The 21,202-nt window shown below is 34.4% G+C and overlaps 2 protein-coding genes across 4 annotated transcripts in view; one reads left to right on the top strand and one right to left on the bottom strand.

Moving 5' to 3' along the window:
• LOC106873453 (axonemal dynein light chain domain-containing protein 1) overlaps window positions 1-8,373 on the bottom strand; it is a 102,241-nt gene extending 93,868 nt beyond the window's left edge. Inside the window, exons 1-5 of one of the 2 annotated variants that reach the window (XM_014920813.2) lie at window positions 8,283-8,373; window positions 6,096-6,192; window positions 5,371-5,519; window positions 3,525-3,625; window positions 2,593-2,698 (exon numbers count right to left, since the gene is read on the bottom strand). In XM_014920813.2, the coding sequence (XP_014776299.1) occupies window positions 2,593-2,698; window positions 3,525-3,625; window positions 5,371-5,519; window positions 6,096-6,153 (414 nt within the window). In that variant the 5' untranslated portion in view covers window positions 6,154-6,192; window positions 8,283-8,373. Of the gene's footprint in view, window positions 1-2,592; window positions 2,699-3,524; window positions 3,626-5,370; window positions 5,520-6,095; window positions 6,193-7,911; window positions 8,252-8,282 lie in introns of those variants that run through there. The other variant, XM_014920812.2, reaches the window with a different exon arrangement.
• Window positions 8,332-19,680, top strand: LOC106873455 (surfeit locus protein 2). Of its 2 annotated transcripts, none has more exons than XM_014920815.2 (8): window positions 8,332-8,468; window positions 10,494-10,651; window positions 11,121-11,224; window positions 12,153-12,317; window positions 13,422-13,571; window positions 14,304-14,471; window positions 16,556-16,689; window positions 19,613-19,680. In XM_014920815.2, exons 1-7 carry the CDS (start codon window positions 8,370-8,372, stop codon window positions 16,672-16,674), a joined length of 963 nt encoding a protein of 320 aa, XP_014776301.1. In that variant the 5' UTR covers window positions 8,332-8,369; the 3' UTR covers window positions 16,675-16,689; window positions 19,613-19,680. The 2 variants fall into 2 exon arrangements, with proteins under 2 accessions (XP_014776301.1, XP_052832493.1); XM_052976533.1 differs by having other exon boundaries at window positions 19,250-19,680.
• Window positions 19,681-21,202: the final 1,522 nt, after the last annotated feature.

The following is a 21,202-nucleotide window of genomic DNA, read 5'->3' as shown; positions in this document are numbered from 1 at the left end:
ATATATATATATATATATATATATACGACGGGCTTCTTTCAGTTTCCGTCCACCTCATCTACTCACAAGGCTTTGGTCAGCCAAAGACTATAGTAGAAAACACTTGCCAAATGTGCAAGCAGTGGTACTGAACCCGGAACCATGTGGTTGGGAAGCAAGCTTCTTATTTCTTTATCGCCCACAAGGGGCTAAACATAGAGGGGACAAACAAGGACAGACAAAGGTATTAAGTCGATTACATCGACCCCAGTGCGTAACTGGTACTTAATTTATCGACACCGAAAGGATGAAAGGCGAAGTCAACCTCGGCGGAATTTGAACTCAGAACGTAAAGACAGACGAAATACCGCTAAGCATTTTGCCCGGCGTGCTAACGTTTCTGCCAGCTCGTCGCCTTGCTTCTTGCTACACAGCCACGCCTGTGCCTATCTGTATATTTAATTATTTTCATTTTTGGCAAATATTTCAATTTTTCATAGAATCGGAATCAATTTATTAAATAGACGTCTCAAACGGCAGTAAAAGCTGAAAGCGAGTAATATTGCAAGGTAAGCAACTCTTACTTAAGCAAGGGAAGCAACTTTTAATTTACTTTAATTCTTTCGAAAATACAGTTCATACTTCATTTTACGTTGCTCTCATTCACTTATGAGAAAGAGTTCGAGACAAGTACTGCTGCATCCCCCATTCCTCCAACTGTCACATCCCAAATGTTCTGCTGGTAGGAAGGTCGAGAGAGTGTCTATAGCTACATGTGACTGTGTAGGTACCCAAAAAGTTCGTTGCTATTATGTTAAGCTGTCGTATGTCCAAATTTGGCCAAATGCGGTTTTTTTTTTTTTTTTTTTTTTTTTTTCTCAATATTTAATTTTGCCTGCAATAGCCGATTCTTAAGGTCCAACTATCGTATCTCCAGCTGCTTCAGATGAAAATTGTCAAAGTGTAGTACAACGGTTTAGCATTTTTCAAAAGTGTAGTAAGCCCCACATACTACAGTTTGGCAAAAATATTTTTGACTGAAAATATCATTCATGCATGGAGTTACAATTTATGCTCCCAACAAAGTATTATTGTTAAGCTGAAACTGTTGCTAATGTAAAAGGAATGGAATGGTGGAACTATTTTTTCGTTTTCTGGAAAAGCAACGTTTTGGACTTAGATACTTTTGCATAATAGCAACAAGTTAATGAAAGCACAGAAAATGCTACCAAATGATATATACTTGTGAGTGAAGACCTTGATTGAGTTTGAAGAAGTAAACTGACTAATTAAAATGTCTGGTTATAGATACATTTTAACTGTTGTTTCATGACTTACGTGATTTTATTGATGGAATCCACCAACATACAACACGTTTCATTAATGTACAAGTAGTGTAAACAATATTAGAACAAGTGCAATATAGTGGTGTATATATGAATCAGTGAAAATAATGTTAGATCAAGTGCAATCATTACATCTTTGAGGAGATTTAAATTTTCTGTTTTTCCATCAATGTAAAAGTACTTGCAATGAGGGAGTTACATAGGTTTGTGTTTTACTTAAGAAAGAATAGCAGAGGGTTTGAGGCAAAACTAGCTTTTTAATTCCTCTTGAGTAAAATTCACCTGGCTTCAACATGAAAGCGATTTTCACATACATGTTCACCTGATCTTCTTGAGGAAATTTTTTCCCCATCATATCTTTGTTGTACTTTTTCTATAAGTCTGGATATTTCCAGGGTCATTGCTCTGAGGAGCCTTCTGATGTAGGACCCTCTGTCAAGAACTTTAAACATGTTACCCACTTCTTTTACCAGGTGCATTGATTCTTTGTTGGGCTTTTTGTTAGTCCATAAGTCCTTTTATTCTACTAAGTATTTTTCGCAAACTGCTACTCTCTGAAACTCACTACCATCATCTTGTTTTCCTCTGGCCTATGATGTTCATTCCTTTTAAGCTTCCTAGCAATTGATATTTTTTCTGAATTTATAGGCCCCCTTCTTTACATTCCTTGTAGTCTCTTATGCTACAGTAGCCTCAAGCCTTATTTAGATAAACAAATTTTTTTCAAAAGTCAGTTCAAGTACGTAATGTTGATAAGCAAAAAATGGTGAAACGTTGATGTCCATTGTTCTCAAATGGGATTTGGGGTGAGTTGTCTCACCTGTTTATCACTTTCAGGTGTTTTAATACCCAGCACTTTGAAGGAGTCATCACCACCATGCTAAACCACAATCTACCAGTGAACAAGCAAAGGTCAATAATATATATATGTGTATATGATTCTCAATATTCAAGGCAGTGCCCCAGCATGGTCACAGTCCAATAAGTTAAACAAGTAAAAGATAATTTAACCCTTTAGTATTTAAACTGACCATAACCAGCCTAAATAGTCTATGTGTTTTATGCTAAAACTGACCAGATCCAGCTTCTCACACCTACCCTACAATGTCATTCTAAAAATATACAAACACATCATTCAAATCTTGAAGCTACAAGATAATACTGGATTAATTCAAAACAATGTGAATAAATAGGCAATAAACTTGACAAAGAAATCTGAATGCTAAAGGGTTAAAAATACATAAAAAAGGATAATTAAAATACATACTTGAAGTTTATCATCAGTTTTTTTCTGAGCCATCTTATTTTCCAGGTCTCTAAAATATATTTCTGATTTATCTGGAGGTAAGGCATCGTATAGAAATGAGATGTCCCTAAATTAAGGAAACAAATACAAGAAATTTAGACTTTTTTATATTTTAAGGACATTTTCCAGTAAATTATAAAATTATTATCAGGCAGCTTTCATTTGTGATTTTTCGTTTTCTTTTTTTTTTTTTTTTTTTTTTGTTTAAACCTATTTGACATTTTACCACTTTTACATGATATTGGTTCTACTCCTCTCAAAGTCCTCATAAAAACTCCAACATATTTAAAAACTGAAATTTTAGATGAAATCCCTGTTGCTGTCAAATTCTCTAGTGAACTGTTTCTCACTTTACTCATGCATCTTATCACACCTACTAACACAGTGCTCTCAAGCAACATTAACATCAAGCCCACTTTCTTAGCAAACTAGTAATAATGATAATAATTCCTTGTTATAGCACAAGGCCAGAGAGAGAGAGAGAGAGAGAGAGAGAGAGAGAGAGAGACAGACAGACAGACAGACAGACAGAGACAGACAGTGAGAGAGACAGACAGACATACAGACAGACAGTTAGACTGACAGACAGACAGACAAAGGAGTAGACTAAGACAGAGAGAGAGAGAGAGAGAGAGAGAGAGAGAGAGAGAGAGAGTAGACTAAGACAGAGAGAGGTTGAAGGTCGCTAATATTCTACATTTGTGTGTACAAATTGCAGATGCAGTCAAAATGTTTTACTGACTGATAGTTATTTTATCAAACTATGAAGGAGAAATGACAGAATTTAGTCCTGATGGAATCTGGACTTAGAAAATAAAAGAGAAGAAACTAAACAGCAACACCACTTCTGCTGACATTATAATGACATGTGATAATAATTTCATGGTACTCACTTTCCAGAGCCACAGATGCACACAGTGTTGTCAGTGAGATGTTTGAACTTTTCTCTTCTTTTATAATGCCATACATTATCAGGTCGTTTTCTTGTAGAACCCTTCAAATACATAAAAATTGCATATCAATGGTATTTTAATTATGATGATTGTATAAATATTGTACAAGTGTAATATGGCCAAATGGTTAAGAAGATTGCTTCACAACCATCCACAAGGGTTTGGTTCTGTTCCACTTGAGTAAATGTCATTTTCAATAGCCAAGGATTGATTCATGTTCTTAGTAAATGTGAGTAGATAGAAGCTGTTTGAAACACTTTTGGAAAGGAGAATTCAAACACCGACCGACTGCCTAGGAACTAAATCTGAATCACTGTATTCAGATGTGAAAACGACTAAATGACACAAACAGGATTCTATCAAGGATTGATGATGTCAACAAGCAATTAACCATTTCAAGTCTCTATTAGTAAGTGCAGTACAATGTACACAAATTTAACTCATTAGATTCTTCATCATCATCACCATTGAACATTCATCTTCCATGCATGGGTAATTACATTAAACAATGTATGGGTTTGTCTTTAAGAATTTTGTCCATGGTACTTTTTCTTTGAGGGACCATCAGCTATTTATAGATAGTTTATCTATTAACTAGTTAGTAGTCATAACACAGCCAAGATCAATGGCTGCTGGAATTTACACCACTCAACTTCAACACTAGAAAGTGGTGACTTCAGTTCACTCAATGACAGCTACTATCATTACTGACATACATCTTACATGAACTGTTTCACTTGGTGTAAATATCTTGTTCTGTCATTTGTTGCAATGACAACACATCGGTTTGTTAACAATAATAGATATTTTGTATTTAGAACTTCACACTGACTCTCATCCACCTTTCAACTAAACAAAATATTCTCCTATTACAAGATTAATAGAAAAAATTATCAAGAATTTTTATTAATAGAATTTTTATCAATAGAAGTAAGGATGTGATGTTGGTAAGCAGAATCCTAATTAGACACAATCAAACAATCTAAACCAATGACTCCAAAACTGAGTTATATTACTCACTTGGGAACATTGAGAAGAGCATAGTATTTATTTCATTGATCATAATTTATTGATCTAGCCAAACAGGAATTTAAAAGGAATATTGTAACCATACTTCTGTTTGAAATGTGTGTATCTGAATCAAGATACCAAAAAAGAAACCTTTCATCCACTTTCATTCCCAATGGCATTTTTCATATAACTGGAAAATTAAACCAAAAAATCAAAGCTTCCGTACTTGTGTCACCTCAGTGTCATAGAAATTAATGCTTTCAAAAAAAAAAAAACCATTTATTCCAATTCCTTCAAGAAATGTGAAATAAACCAACAGTTTTGTGCATAAGAAAATAGAAAAGAAGGCAAGCTTCTAATACATCAAGTCTACTAATAATGAACTCTAACCATTCTTTAAATAAATTATAGTAAACTGGATACAGGAAGAGAAATGTCATTGCAATTGATGTTATAGGTCTGTTTGATTAGAGGGCTATTTGACTAATCTTAACCCTTTAGCATTTAAACCAGCCATATAAGGCTCAAAAGTCCTACCTATTTTATGCTCAAATTGAACAGGTATGGCCTCTCACATCTACCCTACAATGTCAATCTAAAAATAAACAATCAAATTATCAAAATCTTGAAGGTACAAGATAATGCATGCTTAATTTAAAACAATGTGAATAAATAAGCATTACACTTGACAGAGTAATCTGAATGTTAAAGGATTAGATGAAAACTCTTTACAAATATAAAAAAAAGTAAATATCAACAATTTTTTTCTACTTACAGTCAAATTTTTAATAGCATGAACATCTTTCGGTGGCTTTGAGGAGCTTTCATGAGGAGACTGGTCTAGTTTAGACAAAGCAAAGACAATTTCTTGAGGCAGATAATAATTCTCAGTTTTAGGCAGTGTCCCAAGAGCAGGAAGAATTTCTGGTGAAAAAAAAATTACATATATTCTATTTTATAGAAAGATATTTGCAGCACAGTAAAAAAAAATATATATCCAAATGCTAAACAAAACTGAGTGAAAAAGAGCTGAAATATCATCGCTTAGTAAGTTTATATATATAAAATGTGTGTGTGTGTGTGTGTGTCCCCATGTCTTTGTGTTTGTCTCCCAACACTACATAATAACTGGTGTTGGTTTGTTTATGTCCCCATAACTTAACGGTTTGGCCAAAGGAACTGATAGAGTAAGTACCAGACTTAAAGAAAATAAGCACTGGGATAAATTTGTTTGGCTAAAACCCTTCAAGGTGGTGCTCCAGCATGGCTGCTGTCCACTGACTGAAACAAGTAAAAGAAGACTTGTTGTCACTTCCATTTTAAGCATTTCTTGTTAATGTAGTTTCATTTTTTAGCATATTCTCCAAGAACCTTGATTTAAATGCAATGAAATATTCAGTTTATAAAGTAAATATGTCAATATTTTAAACCCAGCCAAACATTTTGGAGCATAGAAAACAACACAAAATAGAAAGCATGTCAAGAAAAAGAGAAATATACCTTTACTTGAGTTGTCTATACTGGGTTTCTCTTTGATGATCTCTGGTTCTGTAGGCATTTTAGGTAGTTTAATGAATGATTTGCACCAATAAACAATCTAGATAGATAATAAATGATAGTTAGATACATTAACAACAGCATTTATTATTATCGTTAAACTTACATCAGTTTCAGTCATTAGACTGCAGCCATGCTCGGGCACAGCCTTCAAGAACTTTTAGTTGAGGGACTCAACCCCAATACTTTTTTTTTGTAAGCCTGGTACTTATTTTGTTGGTCACTTTTGCTAAACCACTAAGTTATGGATACATAAACAAACCAACACCAGGAGTCAAGCAGTGGTGGCAGACAAACACAGACACAAGGACACACATCATATATATATATATATATATATATATATATATATTATTTTCTTCATTTTGTACTTCTTTGTAAAAAAACATTTTCATTCTCCTTCTTCTTGATAATTTGCTTCATCGCAATGAAAACCGGTTAGAAAAAATCTTTATTAAATTATGCTCCCAGTTCAGCATTCTGGCTTTTTTTCATTTTCCTATTATTTCTCCACGTGCGGTTAACACAACCCCACTATTTACTGACTTATATATATATATATATACATATATTGGCAGACTTCATTCAATTTCCATCTATCAAATCCACACACAAGGTTTTGGTCAGCCTAAAGCTATAGTAAAAGAACTTACCCAAGGTGGCATGCAGTGGAACCGAACCTGGAACCATGTGGTTAAAAAGCAAGCTTCTTACCATGCAGCCATGTCTGCATCATTTAATCATATAAATTTTGCAGTTCAGCAAAAGAAACTAATAGAATAAGTACCAGGATTTTTTCTAAATAAATATTAGGTTTGACTAAAATTCTTCAAGAGGGTGCCCCAGAATGGTTGAAGTCTAATGACTAAAACAAATACGAAAAAAAATGCTGAATGGCATAAAACCCAATGTTTTACCATGTTCACCAATCAACCAACAAAAAAAAGAAGGTTGAAGGTGTGGCAAGTATATATCAAGTATCATAAAATACAGGTAGGTACCAAACAAAGCAAATTTGTTTCCAGGTTTCAACTTCTTGTGGTGAACATTTCCCTCTTTTCATTTATTTACTACATAGGAATTGTAACATACGTACGTACGTACGTACGCATGCATGTATGTATGTATGTATGAAAGCATGCCTGAGAGAGCTATTGAAAATCACCTGGCAAGACAAGGTCCCAGACATAGAGGTCCTCTCTTAAGCTGATTTACCAACCATCTACACACTACTGAGGAGAGCATAAGTCAGGTGGGCAGGCCACCTTATTTCAATGCCTGACACACGACACCCAAGAGACTATTTTAGAGTGAACTGACAGAGGGCAAGTACAAACAAAGTGGACAGTAAAAGTGTTTCGTGGATACACTCAAAGCCTCGCTGAAATGCTTTGAGATTAACCCCGACGCCTGGGAAACACAAGCACAAGACTGCCCTGCCTGGTGAAGCTGAACCAACTGAGGTGTCACCTCCTATGAACAAAACAGGATTGCAGGGACACAAGGAAAACGCAAACTGCGCAAATCCAGAACCAACTCTTTCCCTTCACTCCCAGTAGACCACATGGCATAACTACAGGGTTTTACCCCCCAGACTTTGGGAGGTCATAACTTTCAGAAAAATGAATATTTTTTAATGAAATTTTCTATGCATATAGTATTTACTATGTAGAATCCGAATATACAAAATTTTCAGGTGAAAGTGTTTTGGAATGGGGGTGGGGGACATATCTGACTGATCGGTCGTAGCTGGACATACCGTCACCCGTTTTCTTCTCCTATGTGATGTTGTTGGTCATCAACAATGACGGACTAACATGTTGTATATGTATAGGTATGTGTCTGTGATCCATTTTGCATCGGTTTTTAGACTGTAGGGTGGCTTTGGTCTCTTGATGTCTCGTAACTTAGCAGTTTGACAAAACGATCTCCATAAACTAAGTACCGGTTCAATCAATATGATCGTCTGAATCCTTGAAAAAGGTACTTCAGCTTAGCCTCAGTCCAAAGACTCAGAGTTAATATAAGATTAAAAGAAAATGAAATAAATCAAATAGGTCGTGTCGTAGAATTTTCTTGAAGTGAAAAGGGATACCTCAAAAATATTTTAATTAAGAATAAATAACTCACCTTGATATTATTGATTACGTGTTGTCATGGAGATTTAAAACGGAAGTTTTATCCATACTTCCGGCACCGTGTTATACACCACGCGTGATGGCTACCGATACGAATAATTCACCAACATTATCTGCAGAGATACAAAAAATTCTGTCGGAAAATAGCCACCTCAAGTATTTATCTGATACTGGCAAGGTATGTTACATAGCAAATACTCCTATCTAGTCAAAGAAGTGTTAATATTGTTTACGTTATAGACCTCGACATTTTTTAGTTCACTTCTCTCGAAATAGCACTAACGATTCTGGTATCTCTTTTAATACAGTTATCCTTTTTATTTATTACCTAAACTAAGATTATTAAATATTGTCATTCCTCTCATTTTAAGCGTGTTTATTGTCATTTTCCTGTTAAACAATTTGAAAATATCTTGATGTATATAAATCCCAAAACGGATAATATCACCATATAAACAAATACACGTTGGTTAGTGGCAAAGGAAAAGTAATTCTATCAAAATGTCACAGGGAGTGTTAAAATATGTCGTTCACATGTTGGTAAATGTAGAAGATGAGGACCTTTGGATATTGGCATAAAAGTAAATAAAGTTATCTGGTGAATTTTATTTTATTTCTAAAGTTTGGAAGGCTTTGTTAGCGATTCTTCCCTTTATCGCATGTCATTTTTTTTTTTCATTAGCTTTTTTGACATGACTTATTATAGTCATTTCAAATTATAATTTACAGAGAGGTTCATATAGAAGCTAAGGACAATGACCATACTATAGAACTTTTGAAGAAAATCGGATTGTTCACATCGAACATGTGGTACACGTGGCCATAAGAGTGAACCAAGGCAAAGTTATGGTGAAGTTATCGTAAGAAAATAACCGTCAGAAAGAATACAATCACTGAGAACAATAAATTAAAATTGGAAGAAGTAATTGAGATATTGTACATAGATTAATAAGAATTTATTTAGTAGTTTGTTTTTGTCTTGTTTTTATATTTAAGTGTGCTTTCATTTTCAAAGTCAGAGTAAAAGCGAAGAAGCGCCCAAAGGGTGTCAGAAAAAAAATAGAGAGAGAGAGAGAAACTCGTAGTGTATTGCTGGTCATTATGTCGATACTCAGGAATAGGCCAGTTCATGGTCAGTGGCTTTAGATGGTACTCATGAAATCATGTATTCATTATGAAGTGATATTTGTGATGAAGTCAAAAAATTGATATGATTATGTACTGGTTGCTAGACCAGCCTCTCAAAGCATTATCTGTGTGTTCATGTGTTTAAGATCCTGAATTTGGTAGCAACTTGTGTTGGAACACCTTTTTCATTAATGCTTTCTAACAATCCTTGAAATAAGGAAAATGCAGATAAGAAGTAGCACAGCCTGAGACTATGTCCAACTGCTTGCAACAATTCAAATTCTGCTAAAATCCAGGAAGTAGTGTTGTACTAGGTGGCATGTTTGGCCTGCCATTTAAGTCTCTTCCTGTAATCATTTCTATCGTCTATCTATGGCAATGTTGAAGGAAATAAGAATTAATCAGGTTTTGTATCATCATCATCATCGTTTAATGTCCGCTTTCCATGCTAGCATGGGTTGGACGATTTGACTGAGGACTGGTGAAACCGGATGGCAACACCAGGCTCCAATCTGATTTGGCAGAGTTTCTACAGCTGGATGCCCTTCCTAACGTCAACCACTCAGAGAGTGTAGTGGGTGCTTTTACGTGTCACCCACACGAAGGCCAGTCAGACGGTACTGGCAATGGCCACGTTCAAAATCGTGTATTTTATGTGCCACCCACACAAGAGCCAGTCCAGGGGCACTGGCAACGCTCTCGCTCGAAAATCCTATGAAGGCCAGTCAGGCAGTACTGGCAACGGCCACGCTCAAAATGGTGTATTTTATGTGCCATCCGCACGAGCCAGTCCAGGGGCACTGGCAACGATCTCGCTCGAAAATCCTTACACATGTCACGGGCACAAGTGCCAGAAAGGCAATGCTGGGCACAGGTGCTATCCCAATTTCGCTTTCGCTTGCCCCAATAAGTCTTCGCAAGCTGAGTTTTGTGTCCAATGAAGGAGACGACGTTGGCACGGGTGCCAGTCGTCGAATTTAGTTCGATTTCACTTGCCTCAACAAGTCTTCACAAGCGAAGTTTAGTGTCCATTTGTCTGCATATATTGAGATCATTTTTTTTTTCTCCTCACTAGATCAAATGTAGTCTATCTGGCCATGAAATGTCATGTGATGCAAAAGTTGTGAACAGTTACCTTCATGGGAAAAAACACAAAAGACTCAAAGCTCTTAATGATTATGATTATGACAAATACAGACAACACCTTGTTGACAGTACAAAAAGATTTCCCAAGTAAGATGTTTGATTTTCTTCATTTCAAATCACTGCAAATACTTGTCTTCACAATCACTGATTATTCTTTATGGCTATTTTGCATGCATAACATTGCTTAACTCTTTAAGGCTTTATGATACAAAGTTCTTGTTTTAAAATGATCTAAATTTAAATCTTCAATCAAAATTTCATGTTGATTTATGTCCCAAACGTGATAATTGCAAAATTATTTTTTAATAAATTCTTCCTTATTTTCCAGATTAATTGAAAGAAGGGAATATGATTCAAAATAAATAGAGTAACAAAAGGGTTAAACTGCTTCACAAAAACTAAACTTTCTTTCTTCAAAGTCAATAACTCTGCGATTATCTTTAATCCATATTAGTCTTTTTAGCATTTCTGGTCTCCATCTTTGAGTCAAGAATTTTACACACATGCACACACACACAAACGTGTATGCTATTGACATGTACCTTTTGTATTTCAGAAATCAACTGCTGTGTCTATTGACATATAAATATATCAACAATTTACAGTCTTCCATACAAAAACATATTAATGGGCGCAAATTCCAAAAAGCTTTTAAGAAATGTAAGTTTTCCTTTACAGAAATCAGAAAATGTATCATATAAATTGTTAGCATTATGAATTCTTTACTACTGGAGTCTCTGATGATTCTTTCATTCTCTTTCCCTTTTGCTATGTGAAATGCAAATAGTTTGTAGCATTAACATGTGCAAATCGATTCAGGATTGGCTCCATAGACACCTTTGTCGGAAATCTACTACCTTTGAAGTCTGTTCTGTTTAGAACTAATCTGCTAGAATATAAATGCGTGCTACAAGTTTTAACTCGGGACCTATTTTATCTTTAACTTATTCACAGATGAACACAAAAATTTTAAAGCAAAGTTTGTTTCCTGACGTCCCACAAGGGAGGTCACTCTTGAGGATTAGACGGAACTTATTGAGAGGAAATTTTTCTACAACCAGATGCCCTTCCTGTCGCCAACCCTCACCTATTTCCTCTAGGCCAAACATTTTTCACAGAAGACTGAAAGCAACTTGCTGTATAACGATGATGCATGTTTTATAATTATCACATGATGTCAAGACGAGCACATACAAACACACGCACACATACATTTCACATTAGAAAAAAAGCAGATGTAAAACGAGAGAAACAAAATACCAACTCTTCAGTATAAATTACTTTCATGGTGTTTCTTATTTATGTAACTCAAATAGTGCAAAAACAAATGGAAAGATAAAACATTTCATTTGTTTCAGTTATCTGTATTTAGGAAAGTTGGTTTTTTTTCTTTATATAATAGAAGTGTTTTATATTTCAAATAAAAGAAACTAAATGTCTATTTATTTTGGTTGTTACAAATATGTTACTAGTTTAATACTGACTGGTACTATAATGTTCCTTTAAATAATAATGTTTAAGAATTTTATTTAAGTCTGCATAAAGAATTTTAAAATGTGTGTTTTGATTTTTTTTACATCTGTTACAGGGGAAGAATTACAGAAAGAAGGCAAGGAATATATAGTTCCAAAGAAACAACCTAATTCTTCAGAAAATTTTGAAGGCATTGAAAAGAAAAGGAAGAAGAAATCAAAATATGAAGAAGATGAGGAAGATGAAAGTGATAATGACAGCTTAAGTGATCTTTATCCATGTAAGTTATGGTGTTACTAACTAAAACAGAGTTTTGGTTTTATTAAATTAGATTTGTTCTTGTTTAATTTTAGTTCAAATCTGATCAAGTAGACATATGATCTAAAACATGCCAACAAATTTCATGCTTTTAGGAGAATGTAGGACTTCTTTATCTAATGTACTCTTTCCATAAATAAGATAGTAGCATGTAATTTGAGGGAAATTTTGGCTGTTGTTTTCAGCAGATCAATCCACAACACAGTGGCTCCCTGAAGGTGTGTTTCTGTTGCCATCACAGTGTCTGGAGCTAGCGTCATAATTACGTTTTAGCGTTCTTCTACATTGCATGGTACCAAATGTTTTCTATGATAGGCTTGAACCAGTCAGTGTCTTGTGCATGAAAGTGGTAGATGGAAACTGAATGTACACATCATCTATTTTATGTCTGCTCTTACATCCAACCAATGCTTGCATTGGTTAGATGGCTCCTTTCTAACAACTACTGCATTCTTTTGTCAACATCCTGAGATCAGCTTTTACTACTTTTGCCCATAGCTCTCATCTTTCCTTCCACAGTTTCTCTCTACTTCAATCTCCTGTCACTTCTGCATCATGTATCTCAACAAAATGGTGATGTCCATGCAAGCATTACTTCCTGTTTCTCTGCACTTTCAAAGACCAGTGAAATAATATATTCCCTTAATTGACAAAATGTTAAGAGTTTGCTACAGGAAGAGCATCTAGCTTTAAAATACTGCCTCAAATATATTTTCGAGTTCCATGAATTCATGGAAAGAAGGCAGATCTATAACGAGATAAACAAAATAACCAACACATCAGCATAAATTACTTTCATGATATTTCTTATTTATGTAACTGAAATAGTGCAAAAACAAGTGTAAGGACAAAACATTTCATTTGTTTCTATTATGTGTGAGAGTTAGTTTGTTTGTTTTTTTTTCGTTTTCTTTATATAATAGATGTGTTTTATGTTTCAAACAAGAAAACTAAATGTCCATTTATTTTGCTTGCTACATTATGCCATTACACATCTGTGCTGCTAGCTTGATGATATATATTCCATTAACTAATGATGTTTTGATTTTATTTCATTCTTTAACAGGGGAAGAATTTCAGAAAGAGGGCAAGAAACAGAAACCTAACTGCTCAGAAAATTTTGAAGATATTGGAAAGAAAAGGAAGAAGAAACGAAAATATGAAGAAGATGAGGAAGATGAAAGTGATAATGACAGTTTAAGTGATCTTTATCCAAGTAAGTTAGGGTGTTTCTCACTAAAACAGAATGTATTAAATAACATCCTGAGATTGACTTTTAAGACATTTGTCCATAAATCCTCTTCTCTCCTTTCTACAATTTCTTTCTACTTCAATCTCCTGTCACTTCTTTGATTCTGTTAGCATCCACGTACATCTCACACACACACACATGTATGTGTGTGTGTGCTTGAATGTTGACATTTTGCATTTTTGCATGGTGTGTCTGAGCAAAATGATGATGTCCATGTATGCAATATATCTTGTAACTGTGCGCTCTCAAATACCAGTGGAATAATATATTCACTTATTTGGCAACAGAAAGGGACCTAGCTATAAAATTCTTCCTCAAATATATATGATCAGCGAGTCCATGTCTTCACAGAAAATAACAGGTGTAAAACAAGCCAACATAATACTTAACTTTTCTCTGTAAATTACTTTTATGTTTCTTGTTTATATGAATCAAGTAACACAAAAAAACATTTCATTTGTTTCAATTATCTATATTTAGGAGACATAGTATTTTTTTTCTTTACATAATAGAAATGTTTTATGTTTCAAATAAAAAAACTAAATGTCCATTTATTTTAGCTGCTACGTTACACAAATGTGCTGCTGGCTTAATACTATATATTCCATTAACTTATAATGCTTAGGAATTTTATTTAAATTTACATGAATTAAAAAAAAAAATTTTTAAGTTTTGATTTTATCATATCTTTAACAGAGGAAGAATTCCAGAAAGAGAGCAAGGAATATGTAGTTTCAAAGAAACAGAAAGCTAATTGTTCAGAAAATTGTAAAGACATTGGGAAGAAAAGAAAGAAGAAATCAAAATATGAAGAAGATGAGGAAGAACAAAGTGATAACGACAGCTTAAGTGATCTTTATCCAAGTAAGTTATTACTAAAACAGACTTTTGACTTTATTAAATAACATTTGTTGTTTAATCTCTGTTCAATTTTGATCAAGTCAACCTCTGATTTAAGATATTCCAACCATGCCAATTTCATCCTTTAAGGTGTATGAAGAACTACTGTATCCAATGTATCCCTTTCCTTAAATACAACAGCAGCAAATAATTGGATGGAAATTTGGGCTGTTATTTCTAGCAGGTCGATCTACAGCATAGTGGCTCCCACAAGGTGTATTTCAGTTCAATTCTTAACTTTCTTTTATAAAAGCAACTTTTCATTCTCTCTTTTTTCCTTAGTAGACTAAACTACAAATGAGCCTTTATATAATTAGCATGTTATTTTAGCTTTGTTACAACGATGTAAAAATATAATTGCTATACTAAAAGCAAACAAGAACATTGGAAGCTTTCCATGTTTGCTGTCTTCAATGTATCTTTGGAATCACTCTGAAGAACACAATCCCTTAGTAAAACAATTCTCAAGTGTATGAAGTGCATCAGTGACAAAGCAACAACCATGAAACATATTCACTACATAAGAAACTCACCCATCTGCCAAAAGAGGGCTCTTTTCAACGTGATGATCCTAAGACTCATTGGGAAGGTCAGTTGCATGTGCAAATTCTTGCTAATGACTTTGAAATGCATGCACATTGGAAGGTGTTATGAAGGGGCACCAACAATAGTAGTGCGACAGTTTGAAGCTGAACAAAGGGCAGTATTCAATTACTGAACACAAACAATGAAGTTCATCATCTTGTTTTCAAATCTGTCTCCTTCATACTGGTCATCTGTGTACTCATCAGGGATGTGATGAAACTGAAAATGAAGAAGTGCAAAATCATCATCTAATCATCAGGTGGCCATAGCAGTAGAAGCTTCAAATCACACCCTGCCATTCTGAAAAGGGTGAAACACATTGGTTACATTTGTCTACTTTCCAACCATGTGATTTCAGGTTCAATCTTACTGCATGACACCACGACTCCATGGATAAGCCTCATCTACTAAAGCCCCAGGTTGACCAAAGCTTTGTGAGTGGATTCCATAAAACGAAACTGAAAGAAGCCTGTTAATTATATATACACTCAGTTCTCTTTTTGCATGGGGGACACATTCCAGAGACTACCATGCAAAATAAAACCGTGTAAAAAAAATATACAGTGTACATATGAAAATTAGAGACAGGTTCCATCCAAATATATTTAATAAAAAGAATGTTAATTTTCATATACAAATAAATTGAATTTTTTATTTATATATATATATATATATATATGTATAATTTAGAACAAACAGTAAGTTGTCATTATAGAACTCGCAGTTTCGAATGTCAGAGCGAAGAGCTACGATGCATTCTCATCAGCTATTAATGGCAATAGATGCTATGAAAATCCGTTGAACAAAAGGGAAGTTACTCTAATAGGTAGAAAAAAAAGGTAAAAAATCCATGCAAGCATATTCTCACAATACATAGACATAAAACCTCCTGTGTTCATAATGTCTACATACGTACACACTCACACAAACGTGTACATGCACATACACACAAACATTGTGTCAAAATTTTAACACAATGTGAACAAGGTCCAGGGAGAGGCTAAGTTGGTTAAATTGACTCAAGTCTGCACAGGTACTTATTTTATTAACCCCAAAAGGATGAAAAGCAAAGTTGACCTTGGTGGAATTTGAACTCAGAAGCGGACAAAATGCCACTAAGCATTTTGCCTGGCATGGTAATGGTTCTGCTAGCTCACTGCCTTATAATAATATATATTATTAAAATACTTTAAGCCCACCAGTTCTTATGTCTGATTCATCTCAGTTAATATTGGCTTCTTTTGGATTAAAAGCTCTATAATCGAGGAGATATTGAATCAATGTTTATATCCTTTCCAACAATATTAGTAGCATGAATGAAATAGCCAAAGCAATCTTTCTCTTGCCAACCCTTACCTGTTTTTCAAGTAAGGAATATTTGTGTAAGTAATCACATGTCATGCAGATTTTTTTGTTTTTATCACATTTGAAAGATTATCTTTTTATCTCAACATCTTTGACAGTTGAAGAATTCCCGAAAAATGATGATGGCCATAAATCTGTAAAAAAAAAGAAATACACCCCTGAGAGTAAGTTTAAAAACAAGAAGAAGAAAAAGAAGAAAGTGGCAGTGACAGTTTAAGCGGTCCCTGTTAAAGTATGTATGTTAAGTATTCTCTCTTCACTAAAAACCTTTTTATTTTGTTACATCTCAAATGTTTGCAGAAATGGAACTGCATATAAGAAGCACTAAACCAGGGTTTTTCAAACTGTGGTCCGCGGACCACAGGGGGTCCGCAAGGACAAGACAGGGGCTCCGTGGAAAGCCAAGACAGGGGGTCCGTGCAGAGCCAAGCAAGCACATCCTTCTCACTAAGTATGTGTTAAAAAAATCCTGTGTGTATAATTGACAATAAACCTATTTGCTAAATACTGTTAAATAAATAAATGTAAAAATATATGTTATTTTAAGCAAATATTTATGTATATAAGGTAAAGCCTGAAATATAAAGGGGTCCGCAAGTCAAAAAGTTTGAAAACCCCTGCAATAAACCATATTGAACAGCTTAATTGTGAAGTATATTGTGTTTTATGTTGACTTGATTCACTCTGAACTTTCTACTGTTGCCAAAACTTGTCAAGTTAAAATAAATCCATTTTCCAAATGCTACAAAAGTAATGATACAAAATAATTAACATTTGATCCTCTATGAATTATATAGCTACTTCTGAAATAGATTCCACTTACCATATTTTCCAGCATACAAGTTGATGTGGTATATAGTAATCATATAATGGAAGCATTCAAACATCTTCACTAGCTTTCCAACTCCTGCTGCTTTTCACATGGAATTTGTGCGTCCTCCAGAGTTGTCTTAGTGTATAAAATTGACTTCCCCACTTTTCATTTTTTTAGTCTGAAAGATTCAACTTAAATTCTGGAAAAAATACAGCCTAACATTCATCTTTTTTTTTTTTTTTTTTTTTTTTTTTTTTTTTTCTTTTTTTGTTTCATAATTTTCTTCCACTTTGTGCTTGCTGGATTATAATGTAGAAATTCAGCATCTTTTATGGATTGTAGTTTTTGGGTCCTGAAAATTTTAGACCATTAAAATTTTTTTTATTCAATGTTTTATGTCTTCATGTTTGTTAATGATGGACTGGAATAGTTGTTTCTGCAACTTTATGTTCCTGTGACTGCTAACAAGTTATCCATGAATTGGAAATGGAATTCTTTTTTTAATTTTTATTACCTCACTCTCAGATATACAAAGTATAATTCCTTTCATTCCTCATTTGTTTATTGTTCTCATAAGATCAATGTGCAAATCATGTATGTAAGTATTTTCTTATAGTAATTACAGTTTATTCTCAGATAGTGTGTAACTTGATGTTCATCATTATTTGTAAACGTCTTATCTGCAAAATCAAAATTAACTTTATGTACTAAATATATCAGTTTTGTGCCAAAATCTCTCAATGGCTATTTTAGAAGAAGTTCTTAAATTATTGTTGGGAACATAACACAACAAGCTTATCAACAGCTCCTAAAAAAGTCAACATTTTTAGTTCTGAGTTTTTAGCAAAAGAAATTATTAAGAGGATTGGGGTAACTGGAAAATAAATATTATTCACTAGAATCATGAATATTCGAACTGAAAGTGGGTTTATATGAGAAGTCATGACTGCTTTATAGCCTCCAAGTCAGCCTTGATGATGCAGGTCATTATCAAAAGTGTTTTAGCTATGACACCTTATCAGTTTGTGTGTCTAAAACTATATTGTTCAATGTATTCTTCTTTTTCGTACCCTTCTTTAGGATGTAAATTTAGGGAAATTTGGTTATTCCAAGCAACCATGTAGAAGCTGCCTCACCCCATTGGCTCTCTGAAAGAGTATCTGCATTTTTAGACTGACTTAGTTCAATTGTGGAATCTGAGAAACTTGATTAACTATGGACAAGTGGTAGTTATTGGGTTGAACTCAGAGTGTTGACTAGTTGGCTGGCTGACAGCTTAAATGATAATCTACCGAATTGGGACTTTATTGCTAGCTGATAATCTGACTAATGGGAACTTATTTACTGATTGTCTCAAGTGCAGACTGAAACTACCTACTGACTAAGGAGCCTTTACATTTTATAACATGAATATATATAAGTGTTAGTATGTGTAATGACTGGTTTGCAGGTGTTATTTACTAATAAGTTTTCTGGAAAAATTTTTACACTTTAGCATTATTTTATTCAAAGAAGGGGTTGTTAACTTTATTCAAAGTCTTGCTGAACTGTTGAGAGGTTTCTGTGAGAGTGTTAGTAGTAAAAGTTTCTGCAGTTGTTGTGTACTTAAGGTCTATGAGAAGCTGGCATTAATAGGTTTAATAAATTTAGTTATCTTAAAAAAATCTTGGTGCTTATAACTTCTTCCAGTTTACAATTGCTTTTCTCTGCCATGCTGTAACACATCTACTAGAATTTATTTCAAAAAACTACTATTTCTAATTATCACATCTCATTGATCACTTAATCCTAAATGTATCTACTGTTGTTAGTATTAAATCCATTTAGAATATTCATACTTGTTAGATATGAGGTATTCAAATCTTTTGATAAAATTCATTTAACAGTTAGTGGGACATAGAGATGAAGTAAATGATCAAGGTATCCCTATTAAATTAATATTTAATCTGAAAGAGATTTTTTTTTTTTTTGATATTAGATTACTGCAGATAGATGAACTTTCTGTTAACAGTTTGGTATTCAAGATTCAAAAATGGTGAACAATGTCCAGGAGAATGTTGATTATCAAATATAGTACAATTGGATGCATTTGGAATGTATAAACTGTAACTACTGCTATTGGAAATCATAAACAATGAGGAAGAAGATAGAGCAAAAATAAATACTGTGTATGAATTATGACATGTGCCATTTACAAAATGTTTAGTCTTTATTAAACTTAATGTACTTGAAAATTGTCTCTTGGCTTAGAAAGAGAACTCTATTCCATTTTCATGAAATGATCGTAATATCCTCTTAAATTTCTTATATTTTAATGTTTTTCTTTCTTTTCTATTTCTAGCTAACTTAAATATCTCTGAAGACCTTTACCTGTATATTCTCTACATAAAAGCTACAATTAAACATAAACTTGAATTTGTTATTATTTCCTATCTTTTTGTTATTTTGGTGACGAATATGTAATTTTCGGTGAGCTGGCAGAAATGTTAGCATGCCAGGTGAAATGCTTAGCGGTATTTCGTCTGTCTTTATATTCTGAGTTCAAACTCCGCCAAAGTTGACTTTGCCTTTCATTCTTTCGGGGTCAATAAAGTAAGTACCAGTTGCGTACTGGAGTCAATCTAATCAACTGGCCCCTCCCCCAAAATTTCAGGCCTTGTGCCTTGAGTAGAAAAGAATATTTAGTTTTGTTGAGATTTCTTTTTAATACGAGAGGATAGATGAATAGTTACATATGTGTTTATATGCACATACATGACTGTTTCTTTCCACATGTACTGTAGCTTAGTGGTTTGTTGGCTTCAGTGTATGAAGTCAAACAAAATAAAGTACCTTACTTGTCAAATCGGTTAAAGATGGTGATGGGAAGGGTATCTTTATAGTAAAAAAATTACAATCTTCAACATTGATCCTTGAAATGCTAAGTATATGGAATGTACTGAGAACCACAAATTACAAGTAATTGGACAGACCACTGATTAGCATAATGAGCAACAACAAAAGTAACATCGACACAGTTAACCTCCAGTGGAAAACAGTGAAAATGCTACAGAAATACTTGTCCCTTTCCAAATGAATTAATAGAAAACATAAACGATTAGCAGAGAAATTAATTCAAGAGTACTGAATTCGCAGAAAATTAACAATGTCTGTGTGGATGTGCCCCTCAACACAGATTAGTAGTTAGCGACTTTGGGATCAAGGCAAAATGGGTGCCCAGAAGTAGACCGGCTTGGAGGAGAAGGGTGTGGAAGCTTAAAGACCCTGCAAATGGACAGATTTAGAGACATGTTACTCGAAGCATTTGATGAAATAGAAGGGGATATAGCATCATACAACGTGGAAGACAATTGGAGATTTCTGCGGGACAACCTGCTGAGAGCCACCGACCAGATCTGTGGCTGGTGTAAAGTCCCCTCTCAACACAAAGTAACGTGGTGGTGGTGGAACAAGGAGGTAGACAGGGCTATTAGACAAAAGAAACGGGATTGGAAGAACGGTGGTAGCAGGGGATTGTATCAGGCTGCCAGAAGGGAAGCTAGGCGACAGGTTTATTTAGCCAGAGGGGAAGCAGATAAGAAAAAATTTGCCAATGTTCAGCGCCGTGAGGACCAAAGACTTGAGGTATTTCGTGTTGTAAGAGAGAGAATAGTGATGTCGTAGGAGAGAAATGTGTTCGCATGGATGATGTTACGCTTGCATTAAATGAGGCTGCAAAGAAAGAGGTCTGGAGATGCCACTACGATAGATTGCTCAATAAAGAGAATGAATGGGAGAAAGAGAGTCTGCCGTATGTCGACCCAACAGAGGGACCAGCTATCCGAGTTGACAGTACCATGGTAGATAAAGCAATTAAGAGTATGAAGACCGGAAAAGCCCCGGCCCATCAAGAATCACTGTAGAGATGCTCAAAATATCTGGCAGTGTCGGC

This window comes from Octopus bimaculoides, chromosome 2 (genome assembly GCF_001194135.2).
Source record: "Octopus bimaculoides isolate UCB-OBI-ISO-001 chromosome 2, ASM119413v2, whole genome shotgun sequence".
In the NCBI taxonomy this organism is placed as follows: Eukaryota; Metazoa; Mollusca; class Cephalopoda; order Octopoda; family Octopodidae; genus Octopus; species Octopus bimaculoides.
Note: the sequence above shows the minus strand (reverse complement) of the source record. Positions and strands in the feature narration are given on the sequence as shown.

Coding starts and splice junctions, on each gene's coding strand:
- LOC106873455 (XM_014920815.2), top strand. CDS start 8,370: ATGGCTACCGATACGAATAATTCACCAACATTATCTGCAGAGATACAA. Junction 8,469..10,493: donor ATTTATCTGATACTGGCAAG/GTATGTTACATA, acceptor TCTCCTCACTAG/ATCAAATGTAGTCTATCTGG. Junction 11,225..12,152: donor CCAAAAAGCTTTTAAGAAAT/GTAAGTTTTCCT, acceptor CATCTGTTACAG/GGGAAGAATTACAGAAAGAA.